Source organism: Rhopalosiphum maidis, chromosome 2 (genome assembly GCF_003676215.2).
Source record: "Rhopalosiphum maidis isolate BTI-1 chromosome 2, ASM367621v3, whole genome shotgun sequence".
NCBI lineage: Eukaryota > Metazoa > Arthropoda > Insecta > Hemiptera > Aphididae > Rhopalosiphum > Rhopalosiphum maidis.
In genome coordinates this window covers 22,032,009-22,051,734 of record NC_040878.1, presented here as the reverse complement: position 1 = coordinate 22,051,734, position 19,726 = coordinate 22,032,009, and the positions used below count along the sequence as shown (strand labels likewise).

Genomic DNA, 19,726 nt, shown 5'->3' with positions numbered 1-19,726 from the left:
AAAAATCATAGGAATGACGTCATAATTCAATAGTACTAAACTGCATTTGATTAGATTGTGGATTGTATTACAATACGTAAAATATCAATATTACATCTAATTCTGTTAATGCGTACAAATTATTGCTTAATAAGTATAAAAAAAGGCCACAGTGGTGATGGGAAGGGTACGTAACAACTCCCTTCCCACCATGATTGCCATTAGCTGTTTATTATTAAATATTAAAATGAATAAATTAAACAGAAAAAAAATTATACATACAAATAATAAACTAATAATGATACAGTACTAAATATTTGAATTTATCATATTATAATTTTAATAAAAATAAAAATGGATAATATTCGTAGTGTACAAATTGTTCTAATGTTTTAATTTGTAATATTTTATCAGTGATTTCTTAAATAGTTTTAGTCAACAGATTAAAAGCTTAACAATACTTAAATCATACATCATCAATTAGTAAAGAATTTGTAAAATAACACTAATATTGGTGTTAATATGAAACTCATGTATACTATAATAAAATTTAACATATTTAATAATATTTCAATCACTCGTAAAAAATTTAAATATTCTAAAAATAATGAATTTTATTTCAATCAGATTTAAAAATACTAGTTGAGCAAAAACAATTTCCATTATTAGTCTGTTATTATTCCTAATCACATTAAAATATAGATTATAACTATTTAACCAATCTAAGTCGAATAGTGTTCTCTTGTTCACTAGACTATTTAGTATTTAACTATAAATACATATTTTTTTAACATTTAGTGTAATTCGATCTAATAACCATATGTAGTGATAATAATAATTATTATCAGTTATCATTATAAATATTATAGTATAGATTATGTTTGCATATAAAATCACAAATACAAGTCAAAAGGTCAATTCACAGGTATTTTTTTCTTTTAGTTTTGTTTTTCAATTTTTGTATAAGATCAAATATTTTCAGTGATGGGCCAACTTTATTTCCTGTCATGTGTATAATTTCTTCTTTGGTGAGATTCAACAATTGTATACCATCAATATTCTGCAAATAATTTTTAATTTAACAAATATAAAATAAAGATTTTTGAAAGAAACTAATTACTTGGTTTAAAAAAACATCACAATATGTTGCACACTGATTAAATAGTAAAAACTCCGATACATCTCTTTCGCTCCACATATTGGTATCTTTTTCCAAAAATGATCGTTTAATTAATTCATGTTCATCTTTAATACTTGTTGAGTTCTTAGAAAAAATAAATATTAATTAATTTAAAGTTTACACTGTTAAGTTATTTCTTCCAAATAAATTAATTCTAAAAATATTTTACTAACTGTTCTAAGGTAATATGAAAACATAAATAATTTTTGCCCAAATAACTAAGAATTAAAATTATACTAACATTTTCACTAGCAACTGGTAGAGATTGATCTGGACCTAAAGGTTCAGCTGCTGAGACTGGACTTAGTTCACAAGTTATTTTATTTTTAGCAGTCCATGTCTGACACACCTAAATAAAATAATATTAATATTGTATATGTTAATATAATATTTTTTGTTATTATTACATCCACAGAAGTATAACAAGAAGTAGGAACCTTAGTATGTACTACTAAAGGTGGTGCAGTTACTTTTTTGGCTGGTACACGTTGATTTTTCTTTGACTTTTTCTTTTTATGTTTACTAGGTCGATGCTCTAAAATGAAAATTAAATCAATTTCAGTCAAATATAGTTAGGTGTATTAAACAATTATTACCTTGAATGGGTTGTGTAATAGGTCCTTCTAATTTATAACCAACCAACTCACACCAACCAACTGGAAATATATCAGAAGAGCAACAATCTAACCATTGATTGAAGTCATTTTCCCATCCATCAAAATGAACTTCTATTAATCTTCCTGCTGTTCTTACTATAGTTGCTACACATATCAAATGAGGATTCATTAAATCAGTACACTCAAGTTTCATATCACATTTAAATCCATGGTCAGGTACATCCTATAAATATTTTGATAAAAAAAAAATGTATTAATACTAACATACTGATCTATTAATATAATAAGATGTATTGTTTTTTTATAATAATTAATATTCATATTATATATTTAAAGAGCTATAATCAATTCAATAAACATGTGTGATTTTTTAAATATTTTCAAACAGTATATATATATATATCAAATCTAGATTAAATAAGAGGAAGACACATTAATAATAATAAATATTTGCCATTTAGTTAATATTCTATCATAAATATTTTAATATAGATTGCTTGAGAAACATAATAAAATCAATATCTCAGTTTTTATTATTTTTAATTTAAATACAGTCAAATTTTTTAGTAAATTATCACTTAACACGTACAATATCTTAGGTCTCAGTTAAATTGTATGTGTTTTATATTTAACTTTATAAAACCTATTGGTTCTAACACTCAATGTGACCAACCTACATGTTCCAATTGGAATTGCATTAAGTAATTAAACTGTACTCAAAAAGGAATGAATAATTGTTAATACATAATTCAAATAAACATAGATAAGTAGATTATTTACCTACACACACACACATGCTCCTTATATTATTAATTTCACTTAAAAATACAATAATATATATATATATTAAATCATACCATATCGAAGAGATGTTCTGGGGCTGCTATACTGTTAGAACTTACTAAATAGTCTTTCCATACAAATGGATCAATAGAATTTTGAGGAGGTTTTAAAGTAATACCGTGTGCTTCACAAAATCCAGCTGGCATAATGCTTGCTGATGTACAATGATAACAAAACCAATCTTTTGGTGTACTATTATAAAAGTCAATAGAGATCATTAAATAGCCATCATTCAATACCTAAAACATTAAAAATTTAAGCTTTTCTTAGTATATATTTTATTTAAACAAATTAATGATTTCATCATTACTTTCATAATTGTTGCAACACATATTGATGCAAGATTTAAAGGATCAATTGCTTCCAGCTTCATTCCAACTTGAAAACCTGACTTGAATGGTATTGACATTGGAAAAAGATCTTCTGTAGCATCATCTTTATCACGTAAACCTTTTGATGTTCTATCACAATATTCATCAGGAGCACACAAACTATGACCTACTCGACCAGCCCAACCAACTGGATGAATTAATGGTGAGTCTTCATGTACCCAAAATACTACAAATTATATAATTTTAATTCATTATTGATTTATAAAACTGTATTAAGTTAAAAATAGATTAGTTCTCTAACTTAAAATAAGGTGTTGGTTTATTGTTTGTTTTCTCTCCTAAACCCATGGACAACATAAACAAAATGCATAAACATGAAATATATATATATATTTTATTTTTTTTTTGAGAGAGACAATAAGAATATTGTTCTGACGTCTTTCAAATTATAACCTTATTTTTCCTTCTTTGTAAATCATTACATAAGAGCCGAATTGTTTTCAAATTGCTTAGCCCCCATGTAGCATTGGATATTGAATGAATAAGATAAGCATACTATATATACAATTGTTGAGTTCTCTAGGGTCCGGGAACTATCTTCCTTAGCAAATGGTATGTATATATAGAACATGGCCTGAGAGGACAAACAGGAAAAATGCAACTTAAATGGGGATACGCGGGACGTGCCCAGCGTTAACCCCATACAATTATACAGAGATACACATAAGATAATTATAACCTGACTCATATAAATGTAACCTCAAACGTGTGATCAACTCTACTCACAACAGGTGTGACTAACATATGTCTTATGAATGTCACTTTGTTATTTCAAAAGCCTTGCAAGCATATTTTTTAAGATAAACATAGTAAAGCAATCTTTCAGAAGCGAATAATCATCAAAAACAAAAGCTGACAAAAACCAATTTAAATGAGAGGAGTAGTCTGATCGAATCAAAAAAATTAGTCGCTATTAAAGGCTAATTTTATATGATACAGAGTACAAAAAGAGAGTAAAAAAAGTTCTTACCTTGTTCTTCATCATCATAATATCTTAGTTCTAAGCGTTTACCAATTATATTAAGAATTTTGGCTACTTTAACTTTTGATATATGCTCTTTATCAATTAATTCCAAAGTTAAATCAATTCTGAAACAAAATAAATTGTAGTTACATAAATATATTTAAATAAGTTAAAAATATAAAATAAAAACTAAAATATTACCGAAATTTTGACTTCAGAGATTCAAATATTTTTAAACGAAAATTTGTAGGTAATGTTCTAGCTCCAGTTAAACGCTTGACTAAAAAATCTTTCCAATCACAATGTTTTGATTGAATAGCTTAAAAATGTCAAGTCAATTAAACAATAATATTTTATTTTATTTTCCTAATTTAATTCTTACATTTTGGAGGTATTAATGGTTTACCCCTTGTTGCACACCATCCAACTGGATGAACAACACAAGAACATAAATTTACCCAAAAATCACTACTTTCTTCCGATTCATACCCCTCATAGCGTAATTTTGCTTTATATCCTAAAAATAAATTAACATTAATCTATTTCTATAAATCAATATAACCTACATAATATATTTTTAAAACACAAACCTGCAATATCAACTATAGAAGCAACCCAATAGTAGTCCGGAAATTCTTCACTAAAATTATCACAATCTGTATTTACAACTTCAACTTTAATTCCAACTGCTATATCATCCCAACAATCGGCCATAGGAGCCTATTCATCAAATTTATTTTTGTTTTAAGACAAAATGTATACATTAATTTAAACTATTAACTATATTAATACATACATAACGGAAACATTGAACAGGAACTACATCATAATTTTTGTTAGTCAAATCTTTCACCCAGTCATATGTTTGGGGAATTGGTCGACAAGGTTTTTTATCAGGAGGAAACAATAAATCTTCTTCAATGGGATATGAAGTAAAAGAAAGAGAATCATCGGATTCAGATTCATCTTCCATAATTGTATTAGCTTTAACTTCGCTATTTGTAGCAGGAATAATATAATTATTCACATCAATTTTGGGCTAAAATATAATAAAATAAGAAAGCATTTATAATTTTAAATTATTTTAAAATCTGTAATATACAACATTACTCATATCTAAAAAATCAACACCAAATGAAAAAATTTCTCAACAAACAGTTGTGTGCCACAAGATAGTAGTGGGGCAAATTAGTCATGGCCACTGGTGCAGCAATATATGTTGAGAAATTATTTTAGTTGGTATAGACAATAGTTAATAGAACAAAGTGCCAAACAATATTTATTCTAACAATATATATAACAGTATAATTAATAAAAATATATATATGATGTGTTTTATGTACTTGTAAATATTAAAGAACATAAATATGTTAAGCTAATATTCAATAAAAATTATTTAGTTACTAATACAAAGATTGTTTTATTTTAATAGGTAATATACCATTTCAGTAAATAAATGTCCATCATTTACAGAAGTAGATGATTCTAGTTCATCAGCTATATTTTTATTTGGAGATTCTTCTGACCAATAGTCCACAGACTTTTCCATAGCAGCCTTAACACAAGCTTGACTGCAGTAATTTCTTAGTTTTGTGTAAAATGAATGTTTAACACCAATGGCACCACAATTTATACAAACCGCTGTAAAAATATGATAGTTATGTACCTATTCAACTTTAATATTATTTAATTTGGAAACTATTAAGCAAGATATTACAAAAGTAAATGAAAGATGACATTAGGTTTTTATACTTCGATATTATGTACTTAACAATTATTATATTATACATATTTAATAACTTGATTATAACATTTTTATAAAATAATATAAATAAAAATTATATTGCCTGTCATAAGAAAAAAATGCTGAAAATAATTGAATGACACAAAACAAAATCTATTACTAGAACATTGATTATTTTTGCATTTTTTGTATTTGTAATACAATTTATAAATCTAAATCAAAAGTTATTAAACTATTATAATAATTATTAGTAAATAAATTGATAGAACATTTTAAAAATGCAAAGTATATTCTTACCCCTTCCTTCTTTTTCAATAGGTAACATGTTAGGATCTGAATCTCTTTGATATGCAATAGGAGTTTTTAATTTTAGTGCGGGATTTTGAATAGGTTTAATTTTTCGAGAACTAGGTACATTTATTTTTTTTCCTTGTTCACAAAAGCCAACATTATTCTGAATACTGCGTGCATTTTGGAATTTCCATACTCCATTAGACTTATCCACATCCTTTGGATGATTGTATAACATGTAATTGTTCAATTCCTAGACATATAATTAAAAAAAGTAAGTAAGTTATAAGTTCTGTTTAAACGAAAAACTAATATTATAAAACAGTAGATTTTTAATATTTAACTTAAAATTAAATTAAAATCTTAACATTAACAAAAATATTTGTACTACATATTTCTATATATACATGTATACAAATACAATATAATTGTACATCTATTTGATAGATATTTCTATACATATATATAAAATCAATACAAAGGTTTAATTTTTTAAGAACAAAATCCAACATTCTAAATACTATGTGTAGTTGATACACAATTTTAATTCTTTAATAACTTAAATTTTCTTCTTCCCTTAAATTATAGTAGGACAAATCATACCTGAAGTAACAAATACTAACTCCTACAGTCATTAAGCGCTTTTCAACTAGACTGAATTACCCAATACAGGTCATTTGTATTTTTAGATATTTTAAACTATTTAATATTTTTTAGGAAATATAATATTAAAATACTTAAGTCAATTAATTAACTAAATTAGTGATATTTGACAAAAACTACAAGGTTATTTAGACTAAATCCATTTTGAAAATTCAACTTTAGTATAAACAAGAATTAAATAAAATAATTTGGGCTTATACCATTAGTTAAAAGTAGGTACCTATTAATTGATAATTAAAATCTTACCAAAATATTACTAATTATAACCAAATATAGGTTATTGTATCTTTACTGCAACATAATATCATTCATTTATACATAAATTAAAATCAGTTATAAATAACACAATGCTAAAATGTGTCATATATTATATTTAAAAAAAAATAATGTTAAATACAATAAATTTACTTGTTATAAATATGTATACTAACCATTCTAGGTTGAATATTTCCTGTCTGTGGCATTGTATTGTCAAAGAATCCTGGATCTATTGCTGTAGTATGATCATTTTCGGAATGAGGAATAAACATGTTATTGTCTCCATTCATCCATACAAAATTCATTTGATCTAGGATCAAATATTAAATAAAATATCTATCAATTTATAACCACATTTGTAATACAAATATTAAATAATTTAAAATTAATATAGAAATTCTAATTTTCAAACATATCAAAATTGTTTATTAGGTAAGTACATATTTTAAATAAACAATTATAATAATAATAAGATTTTAGAAAAAAAATTTTAAAATATTTAATATAATTAACCTACCTATATATTATTTTAGAATTTAACCTAAGTTATTCATGTGTTAATAATTGTTTATAAAAACCATTCAAGCTGATTAATTAAACACATATTTTTATAAGTATATAGTACAGCTTAAAAATCAACTGGTAACTAAGTTAAATTAAGAATTAAATAATATTTATAAAAAAAATTGTTTGACAAATGTTTTTTTTATAATTATTATTTGAATAAATATTTAAAAACAATAGAACCAGTAAAATAATAATTATAACTCCTAGAATATTTGGAATATGATTAACCTAAATTTAATCCCGTTTGTGACCTTAATTTATCTTATGTCTATTATTTAAAAAAAAAATTGTTCTAACAGTTCAAAAACTAAAAATTAATGTTTTAAGAAGCAAACGAGTTAAATTTTCTAAAATGTACTACCTTTATGAACCGGATACTCCATTGTTGTGAAAATTAAAGATCAAACCCGCAGATCGAAATTCTTAAATTGCAATTGGTGATGGCATTAGTTCAACATCGAACACATCAAACGAATAATTTATACATAGAACATCGCGTTAACAATCGTCGTGTGAATTTTTTTCATTGTAAAAAAATGTTTAGCCACCAAACACACGATACATTTTTGCAAATAATAGAATAGGCATTTTTTGACGAACGGAAATAAAAGAAAGACATAAACATACGCCAATTACCAGTAGTTGATAACAACCCATTAACAGGGTTGGTGGTGGAAGAGGGATGTGTGCGGTATCAGAACGTATTATGATAACGATGATAACAATTTATAAATAATATTGCCAATATCTATGCCGTTACAAATTTATAATCCCCAAGATAACATAACCATTTCGGTCACCATTATTTCATATTTGTAAATAGAATGTGGATTTAAATGTTATGATTTAAGAAACAACATAGTATAATATAGATTTTATTGTTAAGTATGAAGTAAATTATTACAAGCCATTAGAACCAAAACGAGTACAGATAATTCGTTGTAGTTAAAAATATTAAGTTAGATAATATATATTTAATTTATTACTCATAATTTTACCTATTGGCCACCATACAATAAACATAATTATCAAATTAATGTAATTATGGTAAATTAATTAAAACATCACTTATATTGTCATAAAAATGTAAAATTCCAAACATAGGAAAAATATTAATTTTGCAAAAGTATTTGACAATCGGAATTTGATTATTATGAGTTATGAGTTTATGACATAGGTCATAGCCCATAGGTACTATGACATTATGTGTAGTATGTAGCTATAAAATTCAAACAGAATAAACTTAAAAAATATTGCAACCCCAATTTGTTATTTCCAAAATATTAAAAATTAAGAAATGTTTTTTTTTTTAATGATTAATCCATAAGCATGTGCAGACATCGCTATTAATACTTGAATAACTTGGTGAATATGTGGATGGGGGGTATAAAATTGACTATTGAAAATTCTAAAAAACAGCAATGTGTACAGCTTTTTCAAATTCTGCATGAAATATTTTTACACTTAAGTTTTATTTTATTAACTGCATTGATAAGTTCATTATGGTTTTCCACATGTACACATATGTTGATGCTTGTTTATTTTTTAAAAAACAGTGTACCAAAGGTAAATAATAATAATTTGTATAAACATAAATTGTGTATAAGTGCATGAAATATTTTGGCGCATACGTAAAAGTTCCATCACCAAATACGTGTTTATTATTGTAAAGTATTTCCAAGTTATTCTTACAAGTTACAGGTAAATAAAATAACAAAATTATCGTCACTTGAAAAAAAAATTGATTACCTTTATGCAACAACGTTTGTTTCATTTCAAAAGTTGTTTTAAAAGATTCGTCATAATTTGATGGTATAATGATGTGGGAAAACGCTTTTTTCATACACAATATATTGGTTGACGTAACAGCTTCATGTCACCATCATTCATGTTCTCAGCAAAATCAGTAATTTTTAATTCTTGGCGTATTAATTTGTTTGTACTAGTATGCAGATTATTTTCTGCCTTTCTTTTCATTGAGCTCCTTACAATTTCTCTTGATATTACCTGATTTGCATATACCTCATGGTTATGCTCCGAACTTCTAGATTGGTCGGTAATTTGGTCACTATTGTTTACAATAACACTAGCATTACAAAATTTGTTACTACACCGATAATTGAAATTTCTATTTTTTAATTGCCGATATTCTCGAAATTTAAAATTATTTATTATTATACAACGTTTTTCTCTCCGCGATGTAAAACAAACAGCGTTCATTGTTATTACGCTGCAATCGGAGGCTTAACCAAAATGTATAAGAAATTTGTTATAACTTATAAGGTTTATCAATTATCGCTGGAAACAATTAATAAAAATAGTGATAGATTAGAAATAAAGCAATAAAGATTAAAACTTGTCCCATACGACATGTACTTGGCGTGCACTGCAGTAATCGCGATTCACGATCATGACGTATTATTATACTGATAGGTGACAACTGATGAGATACCACGATTGAAAATAATCGTTATACTTTAAGACACTTTGTACACCCAAAACTATACCTATTAACAAGTTTACGTTGTTCACAATTTTGTGCGCAAACGAGTCTCAATCGTGCAGACATGAGACACGATTAGCAAATAGCAGGGCCTCAAGATGGTCATAAACTCACAAATAATAAGTAACTATGTAAGTAAATATTAAAATGTAGGTACCTCTATACGTGAGTTCTGTTCAACAGTTCAGGAGTAAAGTTGTTTTCAAAATTGCATGTCTACCACATACATAATAATATATTCCCCGTAAATTACGACGTAATATATAAATTAAAATATTATAAAACATTATTTAATATTATTTATAAATGGTAAATGGATAATGGACAATACGAATCGTGGACATTTTTCCCCAGGACAATTTCCCCCTGGCTATTTTAAGCATGGTAGGACATTTTCCACCAGTAAATTTTTTGATGCGGACATTCCCCCCCCTTATTATAAAACTATTTAAAACATGTATTTAAAATAAGTATTAAAATAATCACAATATATTTTCCTATTTTTTAGATAATATTTGAATGGTTTTAAGACATTTAAATCTTGGCCTTAGCAATAACATTTGGTATATTTTTCTCTAGAACGAATTTAGTATTATATCATATTATTATATATTAATATAACTTGAATTGTTAGTTTATTGTACGGAATAGAACTGTATCAGTTAACAAATAAAAATTTCACTGAGTAATTAACTGCCTACCCTGCGTATCCCATGTGCACCCACTAAACAGGCACGTTTATAAAAACACATGTGACTATGTGAGTCCATTACTATAGGAACCACTGGGAAACTTGATATAAATATGGCCCACTTAGTAATAATAAAGGATCCCACGTAAAAATTATGATTTATTGGTATAGCACTATAGCATCAGAAAAATTACCTACCTATTCGTTACATTATACGTCAAAACTATAAAAATATTATTTTATATAGTAATTATCCATTATTCTGCAAATCAAAAACACTTTTTACCTGTAAAATCCGTTTACAGATGTTAATAATTTCGTTATAATTTAAAAATATAATTCGCAAGAACTTATAACAATTAAAACGTTTATGTATATTGTTATTATTATTTATAATGTATATTATTTGGAGTTACGCAGGACACCATGCCACCATATGAGGAGGCGAATTGGCTTACACCCCAAAAATATCTGGTTATTATTATGTATTAATTAATTTGGCCTACAAAATTTTTTAAAATGAGCGTATGTATTAAAATTTTATATTATTTCTTTATTCTCAATTGATTTTTCAATGCCACAACTTTCACATAATTGAATCCATAGTATCTCTAGATAATTCAGTATTTAGTTTGGTATTTTTTTTATATTTTTTTTTCTCATTGACTGATCTATTTTTTTTTTTTTGGATATACATGATTAGAAGTTTAAATAAAAATTTTTATTTTTTTTTTATTATTATTTTTAAAAAAGTAATATAATTATTTACGAATAGTAATTATACATAATATATAGTGAGATACGTATTATCAACAATAATATTACGAATGCACTTGGGATAAATCAAAATTATTAGTGATATAGTGAATGCCATTGGGTCTTGGGCTAATAAAAAAGTACAATAAAGATAACGTTAAAGTTTAATTAATTTGTGGGCGAGTAAGCAATCCACAAGTAGCCAATCAACGATGGATTAAAGTTGACTCTCAAGTGCTTCCATATCTAGTGTCTGTTTGTAAAAAGTATATGGTTCAAAGTTTTGTTTGAGTATCTTTATAGTTATTTTATTTTTACGGGTAACATTTCTATATAAAGAGAAATAGATATAATTTTTAGTTAAATTTACAAAAATACACATTTTTACATTAGTATTGAATATAAAAAGTTATACCATATACTGTATAAGCACAACTTTAATAAAAAAAATTACTTAGGATCCTTAAGGACATTTTAATTTAAATCATAATTATTGATGTGAATGCGATTATTTTGAGATAAAATATAATTATTGTTTAACAAATTAATATTAAATTAATTTATCATTCTTCTATAGCCTTCAAATTTTGATTTATACTTGTAATACAGTATTTTCGGGTACAAACGGATAGAATATAATTTAGATTTTTCATTCAAGATTTGCTTATTAATCGGTGAAACTTGGTTTAATTAATAATACTCTCAATACTCTGATGTCTGATGTCGAGGGATGTTTGGTATTTTTATAAGCAGAGATTTTAATACATACCTTAACACAAAAAATATTAGAGGATGCTAATTTTAATTTTTTTTTTTAAATTAGCGTATGCTAATATTCCTTAAGCCTCCCTCCCTAAGCGTTTGAGTTACAAATTTACGTTAAGTATTATCAGGTACGTAAACAAAAAACAATTTCGGAGGGGGGATTTACAAAATATAGCAATACAAATTGTACCGCAACATAATAAAACAATTTTTTCTTCCTTACTCGAAATTATTTCGGTGGCGGGGGGATTGAACTCCAACTCCCCTTTGTATTAATTTACTTCAAATCGGCTAAGATCCAAAACAGACTCCGTGATATTTTTTTTATTTTAATGGATACTGGATACAGTCATGCAGAGATACAGTAATATAATAATATAATTAGGCTTGTGAATTTGCAGGAAAGTGATTTTTTTTTTGTGATTGTTAAACGTGCTTTGTAAGTACCTACATAATTTGAATTATATAACAACAAATCCATTTATGAAAATTTTATTTTGCATTTTTTGACGTTTATAATTGTTTAGATCATATTCTCCTTCTTTAATTCATTTTTTGGTAATTTTAATTAAACTATCAATTTACATTTTTGAAAACCTTGAAAAAAAATTTTAAAAATGTTTCAAGCGAATAGCATTATTAAAGAATCAATCAACTTCAAAATTAAATCAACTTTTTTATTAAATAAATAAATGTTTAAATGTTTTTAATGAATATAATATACTAATATCAATAATCAATAATAAAAATATAAAAATTAAATTAAAAAACATTTGAAGTGCGTTTTAAGTGCATATTTTATTGCATTTTTTGACTTTTTAAAAGCATTTTTTATGGTTTTTTAGTGCATTAAATTCACAGCCCTAAATATAACTGTTCTTATTTTGTAATGACGATAGAGGGAGCTTTTAATCCATAGTTTACTTTGAACTTTGGTTTTCTGATTCTCTAGCTTATCATCTAAGATCTAATTATTAAATTATAATTACAGCCATTCACGTGATTCGTGTTATTTTTTAAATACTAAATAGTTTATTAGGTATCTCAATGACTTATGTACAAATTTAATATATAATGTTTAGATTGATTTTATGTTCAATAACAATTTATATTAATAATAATAACATTGGTTTTATATTATATAAAACTATGTTTTTCTTCACTTTCTCAGTATCATCATAGCCAAAGCGTATTTTTTTTTTTTTTTGGTTTGGGGGTGTCCACAGTGTCTGGGCACCCCCAAACCAAAAAAAAAATTCAATATTCAATGTCTACAATTGAAGGGAATTTGGCAAACAATAATATGTGATTCGTTATGAACTAATTTAATATTATATAGTTCATAACGAATCACATATTATCGTTTGCCAAATTCTCTTCAAAATTTATCGACATTAAATATGAATTTTTTTGTTTTATTTAAATAAGTCATAAACTAATTAGGAAGGAAAATAAATTTAGTTTTAAATACTGTACTTATTATCCTATTATATTTTTAATTATTTATAAAACCGTTAATCTTATAGCATTATTGGTATAGAATTTAATAAACAAAATATATTATACATAGTAATAATTATGTTTACAATAGGTATTTTATATCTGTATTGCTGTATGATTTAAATTGCATAAAAATTACTACTTTTAGTTAAATAAATAAAAATGTTTCATTACAATATTTGATGAGTATATTATGAGTTTTGTGGTAGTAGATGTAAAACAGAAATATTGCAACCAATTAACAAATAAGTATATACCTATATTATCTGGACACCCCCCTCCAAAAAAAAAACCATACGAAATACGCCACTGATCATAGTACAATAAAATGTATTATTGGTCCTAAAGTTATGATACTGTTGTTAAATACCATTGCAATTCTCATTTCTCATCATAGCATAAGTATACTGCTTTTAATAATTTTAAACCTGTTGGTTGTCGGTTAAATCAGCTGAATAAATAAATAATATTATACAGTTCAAATATTTAATAATTCATTGTAGTCTTAAAATATATTATATTGTACCTACAACGGCTATAACTAGATTGATTAAGTATATTTAATCAATGCTATAACCTATATAACTCGTATTTATAAATCAGTTTATTATAATAAGTACCCAGAAGGCTAGAAATATAATAATAATACTGTTAATCGTACGTCTGGAACGCTGAGACACTAGTACAATACAGAGGATTAGTGTTACGGTTACGTCACCATTATTGTTATTAATCCTTATCAAAAATTTCATTTGGATAAAATAGATCACACATAAAAATGTTATTTGCAAGTATATATTTAAAAAAACAGTTAATAATAAATAATAATTATACTTAGTCAGGCAAAATTATAATTAAATTATTAATTTAAACAATATTAGTATTTATTATGTTATAATTCAATACAACTTTTCATTTGTTTGGATTCAACCAATTCATTGATAAGAAATAAGTATGACGTATATTAGGACTGCTAATAGTGAACATGAAATGAAAACCTAAAATAACAAGTAAACATATTATAATATCTTATTCTTATCATTTATCATTATTTGTTAATTTGTTATTAAACATAACTCATACTATTACCTGATATTTTTTATAGTATTAACTGTGTGATGTGTATATAACGTAAGTATCAACATTTATAAACAACATATTTTCAAAATTTACAATATAATATAACAAAACACATACCATTCTTAATATTTATCCTAGTACAAACAATTGAGTTAGTCTCACTTAGAAACTTTTTTTCTTTATTTAATTCACATAACAAACAAAACAAAAATATACATTTTTTTCTTTTATATCGTGCTTTTATTAGGAAATTCACATTTATAATTAATACTATACATAACTACAAAGTTATATTAGTGATATTAATGTTAGTTACAACAAATAATTATAATTAAATTTATATGTACAATTTAATAAAATGGTCAATAATATGGAATTCATATGTTCTTTTTTAAATTTTATGAATTTTTGTTACTACAAGAGCGCCTGCCTAATGATTGTATTTCTGGAGATTGTTGAACAACTAATAGATCAGATGTTACTCTATTACGTATTTTACCTTTAAGTTTGTTATTTGCTTCATTTTTATCATTTTTATTTTGTATCAAATTTTTGGACTTAGTTTCTATAGAAGATGAAAATTGCTTTTCATTTTTTAGACGTTCAATTTTTACTTCTGGTAAAATCAAATCAACGTTATGACCAAATTTTAGACATGCTTTTTCTAATGCAAGTTTTGATTTCTGGTCTTCATCACTAGAGCGCAAGTTTGATTTTCTACTAATAGTTTCAGGTGTAACAGAACGGTTTGATGTTCTACCTCTCAACATTTCTGGAGTTACTGACCTAGACGAGCTATCTGAAATAGTTAAATCTGTTAAATTATTTTTATAATTCTTACGCTGTTTACTATTATCAGAACTAAAACTTGATTCTGATACATTTCTACTTTTTCTTTTTCGACCTCTAAAATTTGACATTGTCTCAATCTTCTCTAAATCTTTAGATTGATTTGATATCTTTTTATGTAGTTGTTTTAAGTCTTTTAACTTATTTTTTTCATCAGATTTACTATTTTCTAGTTTATCATTTGTGCGCAATGATCTTCTAGTACATGGACCATCATCAGAACGCTCTTCGCTTGTTTTAACTGAAGAGCTATCTAGTGTTGAAGGAATCGTCTCATTGAGACCTTCCTTTGAATCTACAGAAGACATAGAATTAGATTTAGATCTTGTTTTACCACTCCAATTTAATGATTTTTTCTTATTAACTTCATCATTTAGACTTTCTTTTTCTAGTTTTTTAATTTTTTCTCCTTCTTCAGCAATTAACTGGTCAAATTCTTCTGGTAAGATAAAATCTTTCATACTAGTATCAAAACTGATATGTTCTATAATATCAGCAGCATTAAGATCCCATTTAGTTGCCAAATAATCCCATATAACCCCATTTGGTAGATCAATATTGTATTGTTTTTTTAGTTTTTCTTTTAAAAGAAATATACTTAAGTGTTTGTTAATTCCACAAGGCTTCAAACGTCTCATATTTATTAGCAAACACTTCTGAAGACCTATAGTCCATTCGAAATCTTTAATTGATTCTGAATCAACAAGATCACTGTTGTCTGTTGTTGAACAATTTGTAACGTCTGATTTGGACGGCGATTGATTTGACATGACTGAAAAAAATTATGGTTGTTATGTGAATAATGATTCCAGAGGTATAAAATATTTAAATATCTGTACTCAAATACTCACATCAGTCACATTTATTTTTAAGTATTTGAATTACTTTTTTAATGTATTTGACCATTATAATTATATAACTATTATTAATACTTTTTTTTCAATGATATTTTACTTACTTTCTCAAATACTTTATAAAAGTGTTCTTTTCAACCCTGTAGGTGGATGTGGTCAAACCACCATTGGAGTAGGTAATAATAATACCACCACTCGAAAAAACAATATCGCAGGCGCCGTTTTGTCGGAGTTGGTGTAATCACTGTAATAATGTTATGAATGGGACAGTCCCAAGTTATTTTTGTATTCCCATTTTGCTGTTTACAGTTGTCTCTTTTATCCGTCGCAACCCACTGTCACTTCGTACGTTTTGAGCTTTCGTAGCTGCAAGATTACAACTTTCAGTAAGCTTTTTAATATTTACCACGGTTAAGAATTTTAAGATAGTACTATCTTAAACTGCAGTCTATAAGTCTACAACCATGAGCATTCTCTAATGTTCATGTCTACAACACTGTCCACTGAAATTGAACTGTTTACAATTCTAAATTCGGTGTTGTAGTCCAAGCAACTTACTGTATGTATGTTTATGTTGTACCTTTAACTATAACTATTGTTCTGTGCAATCACGTTATCACAGACTGCGTCAACAACTTCAGGTCTGGCAACATCAAGATATCTTTAATCGTGTAACCAACCAACGCGTCTTATAACCTAAAATTAATTTTGTTTTTGGCGCGAACACACTATGTAGTAGTGTAGTACGTTTTCAAATTCAAATAACACGATTGTATAAAAAATGTGGTATGCGTGCCGCTGAATACAAGGTATTTGCCAGTTGGCTTGTTACTAGTTTGAATGTGTACCATATTTAATCATCAATTGTGACAATTGTGTCTACAAAATTAATATGAACAATTTCAAAAAAAAAAAATCCTAGATTCGCCACAGTAATATGTGATACGGTACGTATTTACTTCCGACCGAAGAAGGTAGAACACAAGAACTACAATGGTTGCCTTCCATGCGCTAGTCGCACTCGACGCGTAAATTTCACGTTCGGTATATCGGTATAACACAGAACTATACACTTGCAAGTTGCAATCGCTATCAGCTAATATCCTAACTGTATTTGCTCTGTGGGTTCACGTGAATATTAAAATGTTAATGTCGATCTATCCTACTTCCTATACGTCTGTCAGATTAACTACTAATATAGAACTAAATTGGAAATAGACGAAGATTAATCGTTGACTGCCCTGACCTAAAAAACTAAAGAGTAGACAGCAGGCTTAAAGGCTAAAACTTTAAAAACTTTTAACTGACTAGAAAGAAGAAATTACTAAGTAATTATAGTAAAGTAATGGCAGTGGCTATTGTAGCAATGTAGTAATGTAGATACTATTGTTTATGAAAAAATAGTGTCTTAATATCTTATGTTCAATGTCTATAACTAAATATAAAAATATTTAAATAATACATTACTCAATAATACTCATTCTCATCACTACAGTCTAGCCATTAGCCAATATATATATTATACACTTATAAATTTATGATTCATATATTTTTAATCAAATTAAATTGTTATCGAATATCAATTATAATATTATATCATAGCTGCTGGCTGCTGTACTCTGGGTAATCATTTCCTAATTATTATGTTTGCCACATACCTGTCAGCTGTCTGTAATGGTATTTATGTTACTGTTAAGTGTTGGTAGGTACCTATCCCAATGAATATCTGAAGATAAGACCTGGGTTCTTACTTATTATGTTAAGTATTTTTTATTTATTTTACAGATAGAAAAATTAGTTGACTGTTACTTCAGATTTTCACATCAAGTACCTAGTTATTCCTTTTAATCTTAACATTTTAGCATTAGCAACAGAATTGTTTTCATAATTTGAAGTTTTATTAATTACTGATAACAGAATGGAGCTAGTAAAGGCTGCTAAAACAAATTTACGAATTAACTTAAAAAAAAAACTTTCACTTATGACTGCTAATGAAATCACTGAACAATCAAAAATCATAACTAATAAAGTAAGTTATATTATATGAGGAATAAACATGCTTTGAATTATTTAATTATAATGTTACCTTAGAACTTATTTAATTTTGTTAGATTTTTCATACTTCATTATTTGTTTTATTGCTTACAATATTAATCAGTTCAGTTCATTTTTCATATTATATAACAGTGATATCGAATTATTTACATTATTATAATATCTAGGATAACTTAATTATTTATATTTTAAGTATGCTATATTTAAGTTGAATAGTTCAAAGGATTGGATTAATAATATACATATATATATGTATATATATATGATATATTATTGACTAATTTATTTTACAATTAAAAATTGTGAGTAATTATATAAATTATTACTTATTTAAATCATTTAAATTGTAATTTAAAAAAAAGCTATGATTGTCATATTTTCAGTTATTATCTCATCCAGCATATAAAAGAAGCAACAGAGTGTCAATATACCTCAGTATGGATTCTGAAGTGCAAACATATAGTATTGTTAAAAACATTTTTGACTCAGGAAAAATATGTTTTATTCCAAAGTATGTCAATACTTTTTTTGAACATCTGTAACGTATTTTCAGTTAATAGTTAGATTTTAGGTACAACAAATCTGAAATGTCTATGGTAAAGATAAAATCAATAGGTGAACTCAATAGTTTGCCAAAAACCAAATGGAATATTTCACAACCAGCTGATGATGATGTGTGCGAGGATGCATTGGCAACAGGTAGGTTACTTTATTAAATTGTACACAATATGTATTTGAATAATAAAATATTTTTGTTGGATGTTTAGGTGGTTTGGATTTAATAATAGTGCCAGGCTTAGGTTTCACCACTGATGGTAAACGTTTAGGACGAGGAAAAGGTTATTATGATCGATGCATAACTGAATATAAGAACAAGTATCCATTGAATAACTTGAAAACCATTGGATTAGCATTCAGTGAACAAATATGTGAAGACATACCTACTAATCAACAAGATAGTTTAATAGACTTTTTAGTTTATCCTTAATTATAATTATCAATTATATGTATAGCCCTATGTATAAAATGATAATTTATGTTTTAATTTTATGAAATTTTTAGAATTTTAAGTATTTAATTAATGGTGATCAATATTTTTATTCATTTCCACTTAAATAGTTACAATGTTTTTATCTAAAATAAATTAATTTAATATTACATTTTATACTTCGACA

At 26.0% G+C, this 19,726-nt stretch overlaps 3 protein-coding genes across 9 annotated transcripts; 1 reads left to right on the top strand and 2 right to left on the bottom strand.

Annotated features, from left to right (window-relative positions):
- Nucleotides 1-45: 45 nt before the first annotated feature.
- Nucleotides 46-9,719, bottom strand: LOC113553748 (polycomb protein Sfmbt-like). 3 transcript variants are annotated; one of them, XM_026957250.1, is made up of 16 exons: nt 9,248-9,719; nt 7,105-7,241; nt 6,017-6,263; nt 5,417-5,616; nt 4,772-5,014; nt 4,566-4,695; nt 4,358-4,492; nt 4,177-4,294; nt 3,982-4,100; nt 2,930-3,177; nt 2,634-2,858; nt 1,756-1,999; nt 1,597-1,694; nt 1,401-1,508; nt 1,100-1,243; nt 46-1,039 (listed from the first exon to the last, which is right to left on the bottom strand). In XM_026957250.1, exons 1-16 carry the CDS (start codon nt 9,339-9,341, stop codon nt 899-901), a joined length of 2,631 nt encoding a protein of 876 aa, XP_026813051.1. In that variant the 5' UTR covers nt 9,342-9,719; the 3' UTR covers nt 46-898. The 3 variants fall into 3 exon arrangements, with proteins under 3 accessions (XP_026813051.1, XP_026813050.1, XP_026813052.1); XM_026957249.1 differs by having other exon boundaries at nt 1,567-1,694; nt 9,248-9,718; XM_026957251.1 differs by lacking the exon at nt 9,248-9,719 and adding an exon at nt 7,860-8,135 and having other exon boundaries at nt 899-1,039; nt 1,567-1,694.
- A 4,913-nt stretch (nt 9,720-14,632) lies between these two features.
- On the top strand, nt 14,633-19,633 carry LOC113553417 (5-formyltetrahydrofolate cyclo-ligase). Of its 4 annotated transcripts, none has more exons than XM_026956736.1 (5): nt 14,633-14,844; nt 18,282-18,525; nt 18,935-19,062; nt 19,123-19,250; nt 19,319-19,633. In XM_026956736.1, exons 2-5 carry the CDS (start codon nt 18,415-18,417, stop codon nt 19,537-19,539), a joined length of 588 nt encoding a protein of 195 aa, XP_026812537.1. In that variant the 5' UTR covers nt 14,633-14,844; nt 18,282-18,414; the 3' UTR covers nt 19,540-19,633. The 4 variants fall into 4 exon arrangements, with proteins under 4 accessions (XP_026812537.1, XP_026812541.1, XP_026812540.1 ...); XM_026956740.1 differs by lacking the exon at nt 14,633-14,844 and adding an exon at nt 17,174-17,443; XM_026956739.1 differs by lacking the exon at nt 14,633-14,844 and adding an exon at nt 18,099-18,198.
- LOC113553416 lies at nt 14,930-17,072 on the bottom strand. Of its 2 annotated transcripts, none has more exons than XM_026956735.1 (3): nt 17,055-17,072; nt 16,601-16,862; nt 14,930-16,414 (listed from the first exon to the last, which is right to left on the bottom strand). In XM_026956735.1, exon 3 carries the CDS (start codon nt 16,410-16,412, stop codon nt 15,192-15,194), a length of 1,221 nt encoding a protein of 406 aa, XP_026812536.1. In that variant the 5' UTR covers nt 16,413-16,414; nt 16,601-16,862; nt 17,055-17,072; the 3' UTR covers nt 14,930-15,191. The 2 variants fall into 2 exon arrangements, with proteins under 2 accessions (XP_026812536.1, XP_026812535.1); XM_026956734.1 differs by having other exon boundaries at nt 16,929-17,068.
- Nucleotides 19,634-19,726: the final 93 nt, after the last annotated feature.

Excerpts from the sequence above, each read along its gene's own strand:
- LOC113553748 (XM_026957249.1), bottom strand. The coding sequence starts at position 9,341 with ATGAAAAAAGCGTTTTCCCACATCATTATACCATCAAATTATGACGAA. Across the intron at positions 6,264-7,104 it reads GAAATATTCAACCTAGAATG|GAATTGAACAATTACATGTT; the intron begins GTTAGTATACAT and ends TTATATGTCTAG. Across the intron at positions 4,101-4,176 it reads TCTCTGAAGTCAAAATTTCG|AATTGATTTAACTTTGGAAT; the intron begins GTAATATTTTAG and ends ATTTTGTTTCAG.
- LOC113553417 (XM_026956736.1), top strand. The coding sequence starts at position 18,415 with ATGGAGCTAGTAAAGGCTGCTAAAACAAATTTACGAATTAACTTAAAA. Across the intron at positions 19,063-19,122 it reads AAAATATGTTTTATTCCAAA|GTACAACAAATCTGAAATGT; the intron begins GTATGTCAATAC and ends GTTAGATTTTAG. Across the intron at positions 19,251-19,318 it reads CGAGGATGCATTGGCAACAG|GTGGTTTGGATTTAATAATA; the intron begins GTAGGTTACTTT and ends TTGGATGTTTAG.
- LOC113553416 (XM_026956735.1), bottom strand. The coding sequence starts at position 16,412 with ATGTCAAATCAATCGCCGTCCAAATCAGACGTTACAAATTGTTCAACA.